This window comes from Hetaerina americana, unplaced genomic scaffold, assembly GCF_022747635.1.
Source record: "Hetaerina americana unplaced genomic scaffold, ioHetAmer1.1.p SCAF_4, whole genome shotgun sequence".
Taxonomy (NCBI): Eukaryota; Metazoa; Arthropoda; class Insecta; order Odonata; family Calopterygidae; genus Hetaerina; species Hetaerina americana.
In genome coordinates, this window is record NW_027286985.1 from 82,218,868 (window position 1) to 82,240,163 (window position 21,296).

The 21,296-nt window shown below is 39.3% G+C and overlaps 1 protein-coding gene across 1 annotated transcript in view; it reads right to left on the bottom strand.

Moving 5' to 3' along the window:
- Positions 1-6,919, bottom strand: part of LOC139692636 (aryl hydrocarbon receptor nuclear translocator homolog) — a 275,406-nt gene extending 268,487 nt beyond the window's left edge. The window contains exon 1 of the mRNA XM_071590937.1: positions 6,656-6,919. Coding sequence (XP_071447038.1) covers positions 6,656-6,840 — 185 coding nt within the window. The 5' untranslated portion in view covers positions 6,841-6,919. The remainder of the gene's footprint in view (positions 1-6,655) is intronic.
- Between the last annotated feature and the right edge of the window lie 14,377 nt (positions 6,920-21,296).

Consider the following 21,296-nt stretch of genomic DNA (forward strand, 5'->3'; position numbering starts at 1 on the left):
TTTCCTTTGAAATAAACCTTTGTGTAGCAACCTTCGGCAGTTCAGTGAAACTGATGTCATCACCGTTTTGGAAACATAAGCGAAGCCATCAGCCTTTTGGCAAGTGTATACAGTTACCAGAGCATCACTCAAACAGACGTTATCTCGAGCTGGCAGCCAAGAAAAAAGAACATCTGCTCATTTGTCAAACATACATCTACATAAAGCGGAATCTCTTTTAAAGCCTTGCCCTGGTTACCTGAACTGAACGTTTCAATGGTATAATATTCGCCAACAGAGAGACTGAAGCGCGCATTGCGAGGACAGCTTTTCCTACCCACTTCACAGAGATAACGATCACTCATAAGCTAAGTTGGCGAGATCTGCAACATAAACTTTAAGCGTGTAGAAATGGTTTAAAATGCCAAAAACCCAAAAAATGGCCTTAGATGCACCCCGTGAAATATTATAGCGCATTAAGCTCGTGAATAAAAGACAAAAACTACACAACACGCTTCTGAAAACATAAAAAATTGAAACAGAGCAGTGATAAGGTATTGCGACTACTCGCGCATTCGAAATATACAGTAATCTATTTTTTTTAATGACAAACTTTGAATAATCATTAAATCAAGTTGCTCTTGCTATGAATGTTCCATAAAAGGAAATGACAGAGTGTATCACAACGCATTCTGTAGCAAAGATAGTATATTACGGAACAATGTTCGAAGAAATACGAACGCTTTATCCCATTTGTTCAGGAAAGACAAGGTTTGCATAGTAAGATAGAATTGCATTTTGCACGGTGAACTACAGATATGTATGTAGATAAATTAACCAATTTAAATTCACGATTCGCACCGCGGATTTTTGCAGTCCCCAATTTGATTGGCATTTATGTAGCCTACATATGCAAATGGATAATAAACCATAGAAAATCCATCCTTTTCACGAGACATGAACGGATGAGAGCCTTCCTTTCTATAGCAAAAATAGAAATATTTATGAATGGCTTGATCGGGTATAACTAAGTTGTGAAACTTAAGTTTTATACGAAAGAACTGAGGTTGGCCGGAGTATATAATGAGAAGGAACAATCAGTTATTGCATGATGCAGGGTAAAGGAATATCTCCTTAACTAACGGGTCCGAACCTGAGCTTATATGCTAAACCTGCGGACGAATATTCACGTCATACGCTATATAAGTGTGAATAAATTCATCTCTTGAGGATATAAAGGGCTCCTTTCGGAACAAATAGACTTCCCTGAGCACACAACTCATAAGACTGTCTGATATATGACTTGCCGATCTTAAGCGTGGACTAGAATGCAAATGAGAAAACCTGCCACCCCTGACGGAGAGGTTTGGGCCAACATGGAGAGGGCGATGCCCTAACAGCGCACCAACCAGATGTCCAGAGTACGTTCCAAAGTGTTATCCAGGGGCATCCTTCAGAAAATTTCGTTAAGGTTAATTTCGGTAAATTTCTAAATTTTTTCTAAGCTCTTTCACACGGATCAGCTGGCTGTCTTTGATAGAATGGGATAGGTACGAACGCGAAATAATGTCGTGAATATTTACATTTTGGGGAGTGAATTTATAAAAATGACAAATTATCCCAAATATTTTTTGGAAAATTTAATTTACAATTGTTTTTCATTTTTATAATTGTTCATGGAGGATAGATTTCAGTCTCCAGTGGCTTATTCAGGCGGCCACGGAATAGTCGAATGCCAACAATAGAACAATTTTGATGCCACCGCATCGACAAAATTGATTTGGTTATTTTTTAAGCAAAATTCATAAAAAATATCAAGACAGACCGAGGCGCCAAAACTTCGTCATTTTCAAGGAACGATCATTTCGAAATACTCCTGAATAAGCCATCCCGTCGAACGAACGTTTTAAAACATGAAAGCCTTCACATTCCGCAGTAAATATAGGCGTCTGAAGAAATACGGTAAATTCTTATGTAAAAAGACGAAGAGAATGAATATCATAAACGACATTCAATGGTCATTTAGCATGATGGAGTTCAGTCTTCGGTGCGAACGAATCACTTATAAAAGAATGATCGCTAAATGTTTGCCGCTAACTTTCAATTTTTAAGTGTTTCGACTCGGTAATAATGCAATGCAGGTAAAAGCCAATTATTACATGACTGAAGTTAATCAAATCTATAACTTACGTCTGAATTCGATCACTGATGGGCTAGTCTCATTAGGAAAAACATATAGTTCCGTTCTGAGTTCCTTTCGAATTGACGTAGGATTCGCGAAGTCTGATTAGTTTCGTTACCATAAGCATACGCCGGATAGAGGAACCTTGACAGAAGGTCATTTCCGGGTCCGGATGATTTTTCTGAGAATACCAATCCATCACCGAAACACAATCAACGTTGGTGATTTTCAGAAAATAATTTCTTTCTCGAAGTTCGCCGTTCCAATGAATCGAATTTGGACAAACAATGACCTGAATTTGGTCATTTGAGGAAAACGTCACTATTTTTGTCTCATAACATTTCCTTTTCGCCGAAAATCAAGCAGTAAAACTTTTTAAACGCAGACAGACAATCATCGTTGAAAGACGGAAACAACGACCCTGATACAGAATCACAAGACGTTCATGAATGACGCCGAGATTAATTTTGCACTTCATCGAGCAAAGAGTCCGTGATGGCCTTGTGACCTCATAAATCGTGCATCTATAACGGAAGTCCAATTGCTACCCAATCAATGCTAATGTTATGTAACATTCGGCGTAGTTATTACAGATTCAAGTGATTAAATTGAAATCATATATCATCTAGAAATAACATCATAGGAGTTGAATACAAAATCCGGTATTGTAAAACTTTCCAGCCAAACTGCAGGAAGAAAAAAACTCACTGTTAACGTTTTATCGCGGTCAGCGGCTGACCTTTATTACTTTTGACGAGACAATACTTTGGCCTCCATTTTGCAATACTCGAGGACCGATTCACGTTCTTATCCTCAGCGGAGATATTACCCATTTGGTGTGACAACGCTTGCGTTATTTGGGGTTGTCATTCTATCTGATATCACGCATAGTGACAAACTTTCCATGAACGTGATAAGTACGCGTCGTTGATGCAGGCGAGCCATTGGCTGGATCTTGATATTAATCGAAGATACTCTTAAGCAAATATAAGAGAGGGAAATACTAAAACACTAATATGTCGGTCACCATGATCACAATCTACAGCGGGCAAAGCTTATTAGGCCAAGAGACGTAAACTCCGAAGAAAAGAGATTCCCGAGTAAGAGCACAAAGTTAAATGGATCAATATATTTTATTGGAATTAATGCATCTTCTTCTGTACTACATTCCCTACAGTCCCTTTCTTTGCATGCATTTGTTGCGTTCGGAAATAACACTGTATGGTAGTAAAGCACGGAAGCCATCACTACACCGTAGAGCATTAAAAAAATCAATTGCCGTACTATAACAGAAAATAAGACTTGGAGGTTCTGTTTACATTTTCAGAGGGCTTCCAATGATGCGTGTATTTCTAAGGGCGATTTGAATTAGCACGAAAAGACAAAGCAAAATCTCGAGCAAAGAGATTTTCAAATAAAACATTTATATTTGTCAGGCAAATATATTTTCAATTTTCAACCCGGGTAGAACAAATTCACCTGAAAAATGTTAATACTTTTTAAATACTTCCAACATTTAATTGGTAAAAACATTCAGTAAAAAATGAATAACGGAATAAATATAAAAATAGTAGCTATAATAAATGTCTGCAACTACTGCAGTATGCATTTTTCTTGCAATCGTTCGGGACTGGTTCATTAGACTTTAATAACAGGTACACGTAACTTCTTTCACTTCACACTGAGGATTTTGTAGGCGGGAAATTAAGAAAAAGTAATAAAATTCTCCACCACATTTGCACAGAATATTTTTTAAAAATCATTTGATTCCAGGGGCATACGCTTCAATATTCCAGATTATTTTGATTCAGATGCAAAATAAAAAAAGAATTCACATATTCCTAAACCATGAAATAAAAATTGCTATGAGTTGTCCGCTTCAGAAATATCATTCGCCAGTTCGAACTAAATAAGAGATGCTTCCATCGTTTTGACACCAAAAGGTAAAACTTTCCGCAGACTTCTAGTCAAGGAGTTGACACTAAAATCACTAAATGCACCGATACATTCAGGAGAGCGGGTCTCTGGATAGGTGTGGCCTGTAACCCTGGTTTTCCTTGGCATCATGAAGAAACGGATAGAGAATTCAAAAATGCCAACAATATGCGTCCGCCTCCCACCTTCAAGTTCGTAAGAGAAGGGAAAACTACGGACGTATAGAAATTACACCTTGTTTTTCGAGCGAAAAACTAAACTTCGCTACTGCAAATTTCCTTCTTTAAATATATCATCTCCCTTACCAACACACATTAGTCTATCTCAATTGGTTTTACTATCCGTTTTCCTCTGTGTGTGTGTATATATATATATATATATATATATATATATATATATATATATATATATATATATATATATATATATATACATACGAGGGTCATCCGGAAAGTAGTACCCGTTCGTGAAATAAAGACACAAAAGTAAATATTAACAAACATAAAAAATTTTATTTGAAAGAGGATACTTTAAACTACTTCTCAACATAATCTCCAAGCAAATTAAGGCATTTGTCATAACGTGTGACAAGTTTCTGTATTCCTGCTGCATAGTCCTTCGCCGCCAGCTCATTGAGATACGCGAGGGACCCATCTTGCACAAATTCTTGCATAATGCAGATGGTGTTTAACAATTTCATGAACAATTGTTCGAGAAACATTGGGAAAATGCTCACAGATGTCATCAATTGTGACGCGCCGATCGTTCCTCACGAATTCGTCAACTGAGCTCACCAGTTGGTCTGTAATGACAGACGGTCTCCCCGAACGCTCATCGTCGTGTGTGTTCCCCCTCCCCATGTTGAAGTTGCGACACCACCGCCGAACAGACGACTCGTCCATTACATTGTCTCCATACACCTCCTTTAATTGGCGATGAATATCACATGGGCGAACGTTTCTTGCATTGAGGAATTTAATCACTGCCCTCACTTCACAACTGGCGGCGTTCTCAATTTTTTTAAACATTGTAAACAATCACAGAAACAACACAGGCAATGCTAGCGTCACGCAACTTGGCTCAGAGAAGGCAGACAAGCCACTGAAGCTATCTGACCTCGTCCAGCGGCTACTCGCGTCGTCAGCACTTCATGCGGCACGAACGGGTACTACTTTCCGGATGACCCTCGTGTGTGTGTATATATATATATAATCTAAATACATATATATATATATATCATAAACACAGAAATCAACCAGGAGGTTTGGTAGGTGATGTACGAGATGGATTATTTCACCCAGTACTATGCCGAACAGCGAGTGAAATTCACACATCAGGGTAGGGGGGCAGTTTCTTTCCCTGTGCCGGTGGTTTCTGGAAGATCTGGTACCCGAAAAACCACGCAGCTTGGGTTCAGCTGATGCTGCCCAGAGAGGCTTGCCCGGGGATTGAACCCGGACCCTCCGGACAGAAGTCCAACACTCTACCCCTGGACTACCGCAACCCACATAAATAAATAAACAAATATATATACATATATATATATAAATATATATATCATCCTAAAATATCTGGAATAGGCAGTGATCGAGTAACCGCTGTCCACATATTTTTAACAGAGATATTCTTGAGACGAGAAGTAAACTGGCTTCTCTGGCGCCTCTTCCAAACAAGAACACCATTCTCGATATCCCTTGGAAAATCTCTGAGCAGAACACTGCTTGACGATACCTTCCACTTATCAAGAAATAAGTAAAATAGGGCTTCCCCTGTTTTGGAGCGTTATTGCTTTCGCTTTGGGTATAGGGCGGCAGCGCAATCATCAAATCATCAACTGTGGCCGTTAAAATTATTTTTTACCAACGAAACAACATGAAATCTGCAACAGCTTGTACGCATCTGAATCTGCAACTCCAGATGACCTAGACATCTAATATGGCAACCGATGTTTCCTATTTGGTTGGCGGTAACTGACTTAAACCAATGTGGGGAAAGTGACTTCACTCGCTGAAAATGAGGGTGACAAAACGGTCGAAGCACGGAAAAATGCATTTACTGTGTGACACTGAGCAACCGTGGCCCAGTGAAACACGTCTAAGGCTGAATCTGTCTAAGGAAGAAATATATCGACGCTGGAAATAACGGAATCTTAATTTGATGATCGCTTTTTCTCCTGTGGCCCCTTCTGAAAGAAGCTGACGGAGAACACTTTCCTGGTGGTCTTATTCGGGACTGGAGTTGTTTTGACCGTTTTTAACACCTCCTTGGGTCGCCAAAACACTTCCTCCTTTCTCTGGGTCATTATATTTTAAACGATATATATTTGATTTCAATCGAGTTAGTTTTATTTGCTTGCGTTAAATTTACCAAGAAAATGTCCACATCCATCGCAGTGATCTTTCTGAAAAGGAAAACCTTTTTATCCCTAAAATTTCACGCAGACCACTACGATTCCGCCTTACGCAGGTTCCACAGTAATAATACTGAGGGACGGTCGAGAGAGGAGTTCGCGGTGCAGCGTCCCCGATCCTTCGCGCTATGCCTTGGGGCTCCTCTTACCTGGGCATCTGCTTGGCGACCAGGGCTGCCGCGGACGAGGCTGCGGCGCTGCCGGCTGAAGAAGTGGGCGAGTCCTCCTCGGCGGCGGAGGAAGAAGAACCCCGGGGGGCGGCGGAGGACGGGGGCCCGGCGGATGACTCCCCATCATCCTCTTCGCCGTCCTCGTCCTCCGCGCCCGACCTCATGCCCTCACGGCTGCTGCTCTCCTCCTCGCCCACCACCGTCTCCGAAGAACCGCCGTCCTCAGCCCCCGCCGGGCCACACTCCCCCCCGGGCTCGCCTTCCCCCGCATCGTCCCCCTTCCCCCGCTTCGGCTCGCCCTCCGCCTTGTCTCCACCACCACCACCCTCCGCATCCTTCTTCGCGGCCCCTTCGACGGCCATCAGTCCTTTTGCACCTGCAGAGACAAAGATGTCTTTCCTTATTATACGATCGCACAATGCATGGGACACAACCGCAGAAACACATTCTGAAGTGAATTTGTAACCAATTATTGGATACGAGACACATGCACAAGGTACCACCATAATTTCTAGTCAAATCATTCAACCAGAGTGATATGTTTATTGTTAAATATAGCCTCGCCCACTTTAATTTCATGTACGTATACATGCGTAGGCATAGACAAACATAGACAGAAGCATACCTGTATACGCATATTCATGGCGAACAAATACTCATTCACATGGAAATAGATTTAAGGAAAAAGGAACTACTCCTTGAAGAACAATACTCATAAATTGTTGATGCACGGCCACGCTTGACCCCATTAACCAATTTGTAAACGGTCGCAAACACAGGAGCAGATAAACCATGAACTTCATCCGATTTGGCTTTGATCTCTTTCGTTTTTAAACCTTTTACATAGAAGTGCTTGATCAATGCACGAAACTAATTTTTTTCATTTTTCTAAATGAATAAAAGTTTGTCGCTTCAATTGACTATGAAAATGAAACCACCCGATGATATAGCTGAAATTTTCACAGCAGGCTAGTGAGAGAAGAGGATTACTAAACGAAAACCTTTTCAGATACTACGAGAGCCATCTCTTGAATTTTCTAAGGTGCTATCGAACAATTACTCATTCTATAGTCAAATAAAAATACTAGCCGATGCTACCGAATACTGCACATTTTTGCTCATCCCTATAAGTGGCCCAGTGACTCCTATAATGGCGTTTTAAAAGGCATCACCTAACTAATCGCATCGAAAAAACATACGTTGACCCGAGAAAATCCAGTATTTCTAGGGGGTTTTATCGGGACGAGGTTTGCTGCGGGACCGATAGTCACGAGCCGTCGGAATGGCCTGGGCATTTTGTTGGGACAATTATCGCACACGGGCGATGAAAAAATTCTCCAAACAGTCCAGCGTCAAGGAAATCCACAAAATTAAAACATGGCAACTGATAGGGACATTAAATTATGGTTCACCGGAAGTGGTGCACTCGTTTCATCAAAGTCATCATATATTTAACAAAGCCCTACACTTCGCTCAAATATAACATTCGCATGTTAACAAGCCTTAAAACCTCAGGGTCTTTATTTCAGAAACTGAAATTTTCGTTATAGCTTCACTGAAATACATTTTCTTGCTGGCCATAATTAAATAATAGGTTTTCCGAATGAATATTACATAATATTCCTGAAAGGCGGCGCTTTTAACATGGGCTAGTATGTGCCACTTCCTACTTAGATTTCTATTTATTATATTTACATAAAGAAGTCGCAATAGTCCAGGGGTAAAGCGTTGGACTATTGACCGGAGGATCTTGGTTCGATTCCTGGTTAAACCTCTCTGGGTACCTGCCGCTCCACCCAAGCTATGTAATTTTCGGCTACCAGATATTCCTGGGAAATCATAGCCGGAACAGGGGAAGAAACTGCCCCCCTTCCCGATGTGCGAATTTCACGCGCCGCATAGGGTATTAGTACTGGGTGAACTCTCCCAGCACCTACCAAACCGCCCTTCGGGTTGATTACTGTATTTATGTTATATGTATCCTATATATGTGTGTGTATATGTATATATATATATACAAATATATCTATAACACTTTTTGAAAGTCTCACGGACGTGAATAATAATGTATAACACTTAGCACTAGTGGACACAGACAAAAACACAGAAACACACAAAAAAGAGACTCACTATTTTTCTTCCGTTGCCACCTTTATCAAGGAAGAGAGGGACAGAACTCTGTTTTTGTCTGTGTCCACTAGTGCTAAGTGTTATACATTACAAATATATCTAGGTATATGTGTATATTTATATATGTGTGTTTATATATATATATATATATATATATATATATATATATATATATATATATATATATATATATATATATACACACACACACACACACATAACCATATATACCACAAACACAGTAATCAACCCCAGGGTCGGTTTAGTAGGTGATGGTAGAGGTCACCCAGTACTAAACCCTATGCGGCGTGTGAAATTCACACATCGGGGTAGGGGGCCAGTTTCTTCCCCTGTTCCGGCTATGATTTCCCAGGAATATCTGGTAGCCGAAAATCACATAGCTTGGGTGGAGCGGCAGGTGCCCAGAGAGGTTTACCCAGGAATCGAACCAAGATCCACCGGTCAATAGTCCAACGCTCTACCCCTGGACTATCGCGACTTCTTTATGTAAATATATGTATGTATATATATATATATATATATATATATATGCATATATATATAATATATGTACACACATACACAGAGGGAAAGTAGTGATCAAGGGTTAGCGCGTTGGGCTACTAATCGGAGAGGAACCAGGTTTGATTCCCGGCCATGCCTCTCTGGGTGCCCTCAGCTCAACCCAAGTTGTCCTAACCCAAGGGTGGTTTAGTATTGGGTGAACTCTACCATCACCAACCAAACGTTTCATGATCTATAGCGATTATTTATTACAGATCACTTTTGGAACTTCCTTTCCTTTCTTCATTTCCTTGTTAATTCTGCCCGCTCTCATGCCGTCTAAAATGCCCAAATTTTTCTCTCCCATAACCAACTTTCCCAAAGTTCTCCTTTCTATCGTGGCCTTAAACATATCATTACCTTTCAGTTTATCCTCCATCCTTTTCTGCCTTTTTCGGTTTATCCTCCGTAAGGTTATATCTTCTAAGGTTACTTCCCATCCTAAGGGAGGGAACTGCAGCCTTAAGATAGGAATATAGGAACATAAGTTTGATTTCGCACCCAGATAAAGTAGTTCTCAGGATCAACAATTAGAGGATGGAGAGCAGGGCAAATAATTACTTGATGATCAGTTTTGGTTCAGGAAGGAAGAGGCATGAGTGATGCCGTTGCCGTAATGAAGTTATTACGATCGGGGAGCATAGAATTTAATTAGGATTTTAATTGGTTGTTTCGCAGATTTCGAGAAGGCGTTCCCTAGGTAAATTGGTACATTTAATGTATGCATGTAGTGCAGAAAATAGGAGCAGAGTAGAGGGATTGACGACTCACAACCGCTTTACATTTCTTAAGACTGCTCATTTGGTGGAGGATCAGAATGGGAAGTGTTAGGTAGAGAGGTTAGATAGGGGGCCCACTGCACCTGTGCTTTTCAACGTATTTGAGGAGAAATTGGTTCAAGAGGCATGGGGAGAACGCAAGATAGATATGAAAGTCAGTTTACTATACAATTTAAAAGATACGTTTACGTTAGGTTACGTTTGCTTTGTCCAGCTTTACTTCGTTAGCCAGCCAAGGGGCTGCAAACTATTCTGAACGGATTGGATCCAGTCGTCAGTTCAATATGTATGGAATAAGAATGAATACAAATAAAACCAAGGTTATGCGGTTTACTAAAAACATAAAATATGCGTTAAACGCAGAGATTCCCGGGACCCTCCGGTCGGCAGTCCAGCGCTCTACCCCCTGGACTACCACGACCCACATATATATATATATATATATATATATATATATATATATATATATATATATATATATATATACATATATATATATACATATATATATATATATATATATATATATATATATATATATATATATGTATATATACATATATATATATATATACACACATACACACACACACAAATCTTCTCAAACGAACGCTCCCCGGCGACGACACAAATACGGGGTTGTATCGTTTTAAAGTAATAATTACTAAAATATAACCGAGATAGATGGATAAAATTAATTCTGCATATTAATTGATTCTTATGTAGACAATGTTGTAATTTACAGCTATTAATGTTGATGTTTAATTTCAGGAACCCGTAGATAAAAGTAATTTGCAGCTTGGGAGTATGATGGCCAGCCTTACTTAATACATCAGCGATGAAAAAACAAGTCATTAAGTTGTGGATGCATGCGCATTTTGAAAATCTGTGCAAGTTTCGAAGCTTTCAAGTAAAAATACGCTTTCTTATGGTCGTGAATTCTAATTTGAGCACACACAGGTATAAAAATAAATTCTTCTTATTTGGTAATTCTATCACGTGAATGCCCAAACATGAATAGCCATTAATCTACTAATGATATCCCTAAACCAGTTATTGCACTTAGCCACCACAATCTACCTTTTCAAATTAACGTAAAGCAATGGACACCCTAATGTCTTCCAATCATCGAATGAAAACGAAAGTTTTAACCTTTCCTCAATTGTCGGCAATCTGTTGACTTCCTCCAGATTTTAGGAAATGATAGAAAAATGTCTAAAGTTATTAATATTGAGTGAAGTAAAAATAATCTCAAGTTTTTTACGCTTACTTTTTTTATTGTCATTATATATTTTTCATAATATTAACAGCCATAGAACTCGGACCACGATGTTCGGAAAGCGACAGATGATATATTATGAGATTCACAGATGATTACGGAATGAAGACAACACATTACTTTCCAAAGGGGTACCCAAAAACCTTGGTAATGACCGAAGCCCGAGAATGTGGGCCGTCAGAGCCACGACAAAACGGCTCCGGTATAAAAGAAAGACATGCACAATCTTCCTATGCACGACCTCACCGAAGCTTGTCGCTCCAAAGCTTTCCTTTCCAGCCATGACCTTCACAATAGCTCCTAAAAAAAAGCCTTTGTTCCGCTTTTGTTTGCATCTTTTATTCCTAAGTCCAGGTATTTTAAGGGCTTCCTACACAGCTGCCACCGATGCGCTTCTTGCTCCCGCTCGGCCTTCCAAAAAATCAATGAGAAGGTCTCAAAAAAAACCATTTGAGGAATACTAAACGTAAAAATCGTTATGCTCCTCTCGGAGCAGCTTACTGGATGTCTCACTTGACTTATTTACAGCGAGTTTAGAATTAAAACTATGTCAATATAAATAAACCATTGCATATGATAACAGGAGATATACACGATTAAAAAATAAACTAAGTACTACGTACATCACTATGATACACAGAGTGACACTCTAGATTTTCAAAGAATTTAGCATGGGAATATTTGTAACCTGAAATCTATCGTCCAGATTATTGTATTGCGAAATTACGAGAAACAAATTTGCACTTGTCCACAGATTTATCGTAACGTACAACGCGTTTCAATTCATCGAATCTTATTCAGGTACAAGAAATATTGTACCAATCCAATCATCTTCTCCAATCTCACACCAATCATCTTCTGCCTGAAGATGGTTCGATGAACTGAAACGCGTTGTACGTTACAATAAATCTGTGGAAAAGTGTAACTTTGTTTCTCATAATGACGAACTTCCACTACATCTCGCCTGAATCTTTTGAATGCATTGCGAAATTCTTAATGTTACATCCAAAAAGGACGGATGAGTTTAATGCTCAAGTTAAATGAATTTCTCAAGTCACAAAATAAAGAGGCTATTAATAGTTTTTACTTAAGTAAACAAATGTTTAGGCAAAATTATTCGTGATCGAAATTAAAGGTACTAGAATAAAGCTGAACAATCAGAATGCGGTTTCTTCACGGTGGTACACAAGAACAATTACTTACTTTCATTTTTTTCCCTCCAATATTTGACCATACCATGCCATGAAAATTTAGTTATTTTCTAATTCAAGTCCAAGACTGGCAGCCCGTGCAAATACAGGGCTAACTTTAAAATGTACCTGTACTCTATCCTGTACAGAATACCTGTAAAACACGGCTAGTTTTCCATCTCAACATTATATGGGTCAAATAACCGAGGGCAAAGTTTGACACAGATAAAAAGACCAAGTCAGGATTCATAGACGAACAAGGTTCAGGGCTGAAACAGAGGATTAAGTAGCTGACATCCTTCATGTATTTTTAATGCAGCGCTCATGTACCGTAGTTTCTTCAACTTATCCCTAAAATGGCCAATTGTGTAATGATAAATTAGTATTCCATCGAGTTAAGCCTTCCGTGAAAAAAGACATTCGACAGGCTTCCTACAGACATCCATACAGGGCGTGTATTTACACCATCTGCCATACACTTTCTGAGTTTCAGCATTGATGTGATGCAAACACATCATGAATATCGCCAGTAAATAGGCACAGCGATTCCTTGTATGACCTCGCACTAACACATGCCGCGGTACAACTTGGATTTTTTCGTGTTTCTCGCGATTTTAAGATTCCTTCTATCTATAGTATGCTTGGGGAGCGATGCGGAAGTCGCATCAAGGGGAGAATATTGGTACTGCCAATCTTGCGAGGGGCACGGCCGTGCGTCCGCATTTTAAAAGAGTTCAACTGTCGCCACATTTGGAAATAAATTCGGCCGCGAATCGTGGAAGAAAAGGAAAAGTACTACCCAATCAAATAATGCAGGGCTAAGGTGAAAAGTCAGCTCCTCGTGCCAGAAAACTATCCATAGTGAAGCGCTTAAGCGAGCGTGAAAAGTTAAACTCATAGAAATACCTGCAACTGTAGCAGGTTTGTATCTTTCGAAATAATATTTTGACTAACCCCGGATCCTGGATTAGGTGTTGGGAAGTGAAAAGTCGGACAAACATTATTGTAACCGATGAACTACGCCAATTACTGACAAGTGAGAGTCACATACAGGGATTGTTCACTGTCAACTAACACTAACTTCTCCGCCAGGAGGCTCCACTTATGGTTTACCGTCAACAGTATGTCGTGAATTGTTCATGAATTGTCCCTCCGGTTTATTTCGCCTCCGGGACGACCTCTTTCATTTCGACGTGCAGATTTTGAACTGTCCAGTTCACATTCAATGGTTCGGGGATTATATCTTTCATTTTACCACGCAATTGGCTCTCGTTTTCTTAATTGGCGTTTAATGGTTTCCCCAAATAGTTCTTTACACTATGTATTCCTTATCCTTAAAATCTGGTTTGTTCCAGATATAAATTTCAAGCATTACATTTTGTCTATCGGATATTTTCAAGGTGTTATTTGCTTACAAGGTTGCTTTGTCTCTTGAAAGTATATTTTCAGTGTACAATCTATAGTGATTGCAATTAATTGTGATTCAAGGAAGTGTAGTTCATACACTTGTCAAATTCCTTCAAGTACACACGGGCACTTACATAATTTTTAAATTGAAATTCAACATCCTTACGGAAAAAACATCATTAGAAGACTACATATAAAGACAATTTCGCAAATTTAGATAACATAAACCGTTGTATGGTACATTATAAAAAATAAATACCTACTTCCAACAGTAAAACATCTCGTGAGGTTGATCAGAAGATATGGATTATTAGACGAGTGGAGAGAAGGGTAAGGATCGGTACTGAAGCTTAAACGCGGGAGTACGTGTGAGAAGTAAAGGTCAGGGTTTGAAGAAAAAACCAAAAGCAACGAGGGCTGGGAGCTTGGCTGAGCTTAAAGAATAAAAAATGTCCGTTTGAGAAACAAGCAGCCGCCATTTATGGCCAAGGATGAGGAGAGGGTGGATAGGCAAAAGAGGCCCAACACATGCTAGCAGTGAAACTGGCGACGATTTTAAGACAGCAGCTGTTCAGAAAATGTTATAATAAAATAATATTGATACGCCGTCCTGTAGCTCTCAAAGGGAAAGAAACACATTTATTGCTACCTAAAATCACCTCTAAATCGATTTTCTGCATTTTCATACGTATTACATCGCAGTTCAACCGCTGCAATGTATTTTTACTAACCGACTTACATGCACTTATTTTAGACTCCAAAATGAAAACAAATAACATACTAAAAAGACTTTGTACTAAGTACGGATATGAAATACTTCCACGAAGTGAAGCCTGAAACAGTAGAGTGTACAAATATCATGTTAAAAATAGAATTGATTAAACACATGATTAGTATTTAATTAAGTTAATTTAATTAAAAAATCACAAAGAGAATAAAGGAGAAGCAATGAAATTCGAGACAGTTTACATACTGAAGGATGTAGATCAGACTGTACAGTAAACAGAAGAAAATAATGGATAGCCACATTAGTGACAAGGGAGTGAGTGGGATTGTGAAAAAAAACCGGCGATAAATCTGCACAAGGAAGAAGATCCATTGGTCGGTTCAGGAAAACGTAGAGGGAAATCTGGCGGCAAAATACTGTTAAAAAAGGATCAGGAAAAAATATCTACTGTATACTGGCAGTTGGAAGAGGAAGGGAAATGGTATTTACTCCAAATTAAAAGTTAAAAGTATTAAGCAGCATGCGTTAAGCGTACAGTATGCACAAGGATCTGCAGGCCCTTTGAGGAGAGGAATTAGAGCAAGTGAAATCTTTCACCTGCTTGGGTGAGAGCATTATACGCGATGGAGGCAGTTCACCATACATCAAGCGCAGAGTATCTGTAACTAGGGAGGCGCTTGTGATGACAACGAAAATATAATGCTCAGAGAGGATACGGTCATATGCAATGAAGCAGAGCGTGGGAACGACCCTTCGGTGGTTAGCACTCTAGCACCTGGTGGTGATGCTGAAGATGAAAAAGACCGACGACATGCGAGGCGGGGAACCAAAAGGAAGAGTGGAAGGGGGAAAGGCCAAGCGGGACACCATAAGAAAAAGAGAATACCATGTTCACTGTGCACAACCACATGGCCTGTGTCACACTGAATTCGTTACACGATCACTATGCAGGGTAAATAGAGAGGGAAGATCCACTTGAAACACCAACGGCCACCAAGTAAAGAGGCCTCCAAGGAGGAAGAGCTATAATGGGCATATTCTTAATGCTACAATTCAGTTAATTACATTTGTTGTCTCAGGCGTAACTTTGTGGAATTTGCATAACATATTGAAATGTAATGAAATAATTGACTTTGTAATTCCACACACTTTATAAAGTGTGTGGAATTACAAAGTCAATTATTTCATTACATTTCAGTTAATTACCATTTGCAGCTTTCGCATCGACCGACTTCAAATTAAAATTTACTTCGGAAAATTTTCAAAGAAAATGCCCCCAGTATTGTTTTCTTCCGCGTTCTAAATTACTTTTAAATGACTTGTGAATTGACTCGTATCTACAAGAGCGTCAGCCTTTAGATAATTACCAAAGAATGGAGGAAAATAAGATGGTTGCAGTCCACCAATCCTCGGATTGACGCACGAATAATTGATTTTCTTTCTGATTTCTGTATTCATCTGCCGTAATACTTTTCGGGATAACCATGCATATTGTAAGGGCCATAACATAATCAAATGAGGGATTAAGGAAACGCCATTATTTATAAATTAGTTGAATTCCATAATAGAACAATTAAGCGTAGCCTGACGCATGGGCAAAGGCAAGAAAGCCATGGAATTTTCACTCTTATCTAGAGTGGCCTCGTTCTAATGTATGAAACGAGTGCTGCTAATATGTCGTCCGGCGAAACGAATTTACTTCATTCACCAAGAACTACCTTCCACCGGCCATCTACTGCATTTCTAAAACCGGAACATCTATAGTCAAGTAATGCCCTGAATTACGAGGTGAATTTAATTTCTAAGGTCACCCAATTTTGCTCTCGGAACTGAGAGCGTGAGATAAAAACACACGCGGACAGTCTTGAAGGATACAAGGCAAATTTGGCTGCAACGTGAAGTGCACAGGGTTTGTATGGCAGTCCTTAGAGGGAGAGGCATTTTAAATACTTCACATGGCGTCGTTTAGTGCGCGAGAACAGCGTGATAATCCGTTTTCTTCACTTGCACATTTGGAAACGCGAGACTCACCATCAATCGACAAGGGGCAAGCGTATGGTGCTAAGGGTTCGAAGAATGCGCGCTCGTAGGAGTTTATCCGTTCAAATTAGACCAAACGTCTTGGTGAGGACGAAGTCAAACCACGGAATAGTCGGTGTGCCCAGTGCAAAGTTTCATCTTCCCGGTTGAGCAGTTGATAAGAAAAAACGAGGGAAATCGAGAACGCACCTCGTAATTTGTGGGTTACGGTAAGTGTGAAGGTCCACAATCCAAGAAACTCAACCGAACAGACCAAGCATGGTACAGAAGCCATTAATACGCGATGTTGGTGGTACTCGCGGAGTGAAAGGAGCCAATTTTTCTTTAATCAATACTGGAATTAGCTGGTGATGAGAGGTGAAACGGCTTCCTCGGAACCGCTATCTTTCCACCACAACGGAAAACGTTCTCCAATAGCCACGATGCCTTTCACGTGGCCAACGATAGCAGCAATACTTTCACAGCCAGTGGGTGTAGGGTAAATACCTATCTGTGAAGTTAAAACGAACGAGAAAAATCGTGCATTTTTTTATGCACCTTTAATTTAGGACATCACCCTCAATCCATTGCCGGTAGAAGCCGGAGAAATTATGCGGCGTACTTAAAAATTGAAATGAAATAGCGACAATCAGTCACATTGAACATACGGAGAAAAGTATTCAACATGAAGTTACGAGCGGGAGCAGAATTTACAAGACCTCTTCAAAATGAGACATTTTACTCGTGATTAACACGAACAACTCAAAAAGATTGATGATGATGAAAATTTCAAGGGGAAATATTCCTATAGTCTTGACTCCGATTTACCAAAAATTGATCCGACGATAATATTCGAAAGTTCACATGACCACAGAGGAAGTTAGACGGGAGTCCATCCGGTCATGGCGACAGAGTGTCAGACTAAAGCCGTATCTGCACCTTCACGCGCGCTCCCTTGGCCGATGTCTGGATGACGTTCTGGAAAGCGGAAAAATCTGCAATATGCCACACGCTTATGACCCAGGCCACGTATGTACTACTTCCGATTAAATGCTTTGGGTTTTTTCGCAAAAGTGAAAGGTCAACCGCGCAGCTGAAGCATGATAGCGACCATTTGGAAAAGGCTCTTGGAAAGGCGCAGGGAGCTCAAGTGTGCTTCCGTAATCGAGGGAATTAACGGGATTACACTACTATAATTACGGAACACACCATCAGAATCAAATAAAAGAACAAGGCCACTGAACTCATGCGATTGTTCCCAAATCAAGGATAGGGACATTGGCACGGGGTCCTCGGAAAATTACGTAGCTGCCGGAATCATTCTAGACAGAAACTTGAGGTGGGTCCACACGTTTCATCCGTCCATTCCATCATGATGATGATACGTCATACATGATTCTAAATTTAGCATTGATGTGGCAACACTGTACGCAGAAAGTTCTTACCGCAAAACTCATGTGCTATTTTACACTATAAAATTCCAAGAAACATGATGATCCAGACAGGCGTTACGGCCAAGAGGATGAAGAGGGGGAAAGAAAGCAAGAAACCACCAAGTGCATAGAAAACTTGTTTACTTACTAATTGGCTCTTAGCAGTAATAGTACTAAAACACAAAGATAAATAGCAAATATGCGACAGGATAAAACTAAGTAACCACAATCACATCGATTAGCGGCATGAAATCATCAAATAAGAGGCATAGCATCATTTTTAATTTTCATGAAAGTTAAAAAAGAAGTAACACCGCATTTCAAAATATAAAAATGAATTTTGATATTTCTTCTCGCCATTCTGAACTATTTGAGGGCAATTAGTTTGTGGTGCACTGATGATAATTTCGACGTTTAAACATATTCTCGAAATTTTCACCTGCACCACCTTCATTATTACAAAACTGTGTCTATTATGTAATTAAAAATCTATGTCAATGCAGTTTCTAATAGTAAAAAAACTTAAAAAGTTTTTGGAAGAACAAAGTTTCAAAATGGCGGCCGCCTATCACAACAAACCAAGTTGAGTTATGTTTACGAAATTATATATTTTTTACAAGATACTTTCATTCCGTTTGGCTAAACTTAGTTTATTCATTCTAAAAAGTCCATAAAAATTATGATTTCGTGCCCCGAGACAACCGTTTTCTGTGCCGAAAAAGATTTTGAGGGAAACATTTAAATTCGGATTTTTTTTGTTTTAGTGCAGTGAGAGAATTTTAAGATAATATATTTTCATTTTATTTTAACCCCCTTAGGCAAAGAAAATTTTTGAAGTGGAAACAAATTTCCCTTCAAGGGCACCACTTGCAAGTACTCATGGATTTACCCCATTAGCATCGCCGTATTGCTCGAAAACACCTCCATTAGAACTAATACATGGAATTATAAGGTTTACGTATCTATTAATACTGAAGCAAATATTGAAAATTGTGCCACTATTGCGATATTTTTTTCCAGCGTCGAGTAGATACCATGAGGTCATCCCTGAGCAACGCTGCCACAGCGATCCTAACTTAGGCACCCTCTGAAAAGGAACCAACTTAACACAATTTTTAATCCTGGTGTTTAAAATCATATTGTATTAAAACGTAAGACGATGTCCGGTCAGACTTAAGGGTAACCTTTTAGCTACATAAAAGCTACAAGGTTATAAACACTGGCAAGATAAATAAAAAATTCCTGCAAATACATATTCAATGGCAGACTAGAATGTCTGCCAACAAATATATATTTAAAGGAAACCCTCACCCACAACCCCGTCCGATGTACCTCCGAGTAGGATGCAGATGAAGACAAAAATCTTTCTAAAAAGCCTTGCATTAAAAATCCTAGAAATGCAAATTATGTAAAAGTAAGTAAGAGTATGCTGCATTAAACTGACTCTATTTCATCTATTACACGATTTAACGTTTAGAAAACATGAAACGTAATTTTATTAATTTATTTTAACATTTACCCTCACCGATACTATATACACCTCGCCAACACAGGAAGCTCTTGGGAAAGTGAAGAGGTTTCCCGTCGATGTGGTTCGAACCGCCACTTTTGAAAAACCTTACACCCCTAACGCTAAATTTTCGTTGCCACATTAATAATGATAAGGTTCTGCTTTGCCCTTAGATTAGAGCACCTTCTTTGTTAGCATGTTCTCATACCTTATTCGATGCTCGTAGTTAACATTCTCGTTTTGCATAAAAATGATTAACTGCTATTTCACATCTTTCACAACTATGCAATTAACACTCAAATCGTTGAATGTTACAGCAAATGTCACGTGATTACATTGGCACTATCTCATACAACCATTACACATTTTAATTTTCTTCAAACAGATTGAACATCATAATCTGCATAAATTTGCCTATTGAGCGTATACTTACAAGTTAATAAAACGTTCAGAAAAAATAAAAACAGAGAAAAATGTTTGATGCATAGAAACACATATATAGCGGCATACACTACGTTTTCCATTACTATAAAATGAATACATATTTTATAAAAACTATTATTTTATAAAAACTATATGCCAATAAGAACAAAAAATACTGTCATGGAAAAAATCTTTGATCACTACAAATATCTTTCGCTTACATTGACACTATCTCGACCAATCACTGACAGATTATGTTTCTATACACGGATTGAACACCATAACCTGTATTTTCTTATTGTCCGGGTGCTATTCAAGTGAAAAAATGATCTACTCTAGAAAATTGACACTCAAGAATTGTATAAACACAATTCGTCCGCTGTTTATCACTAATTTATTGACGTGGCACCATTTGGGAATGCTGGTAAAATCTCTCTGCAATGTTTAGCAAACTAAATAATATTACATGGCTAAGATGACAATTAGATTACTAGATACTAGATGCATTAATTATGAAAAGATTAACATTAGTGGGAATGCTGGCACACTAGAACCCTACACGTCCGCCGCATCAATTTTTGTTGTGTTCACACGCATATCTACATAATACACCGCAAGCCACCGCAGGGGCGTGTGAAGGGGGGTGTCAGGTCAGCACCCTTAAGGAACAAAATCACATGAAAAATCAACACATACTCGCAAAAATATACCCACAGTGGCGCGTACCTCACGCCCTATCACCCTTACGCTCTCCGTTAGGTATTACTATTATAATAATAGGTTGCCCTGCCGGCAGTGTATAGTATCAGCTGGACCATTTTAGGTTCATTAACTATCAATATGTTTTCTGCTTGAATATTGGCGTTCCTGCTAGACTGTTCCCGCAAATGTGGTAGTTAATCCAATTATCGAAGGAGTAACTGAATGGTGATGAATCGATCTTTAAGCAAAACATTTCTCTCACAGTGAGAGGTAGAACTTGTCACACAGGTTGAAACACGATTTTTACGGAGAAACAATTAGCCTTTTGGAGCAGACAAAGTCGAAACAGGACAATGTGGGTATAACCCTCGAATGTGTGTCTTTAGATGGATTTCGAGAGCCAAAGCGACACTGCCTCATATTTCTACGAGGCAAAAAACATGGAGCAAGAGAGTGT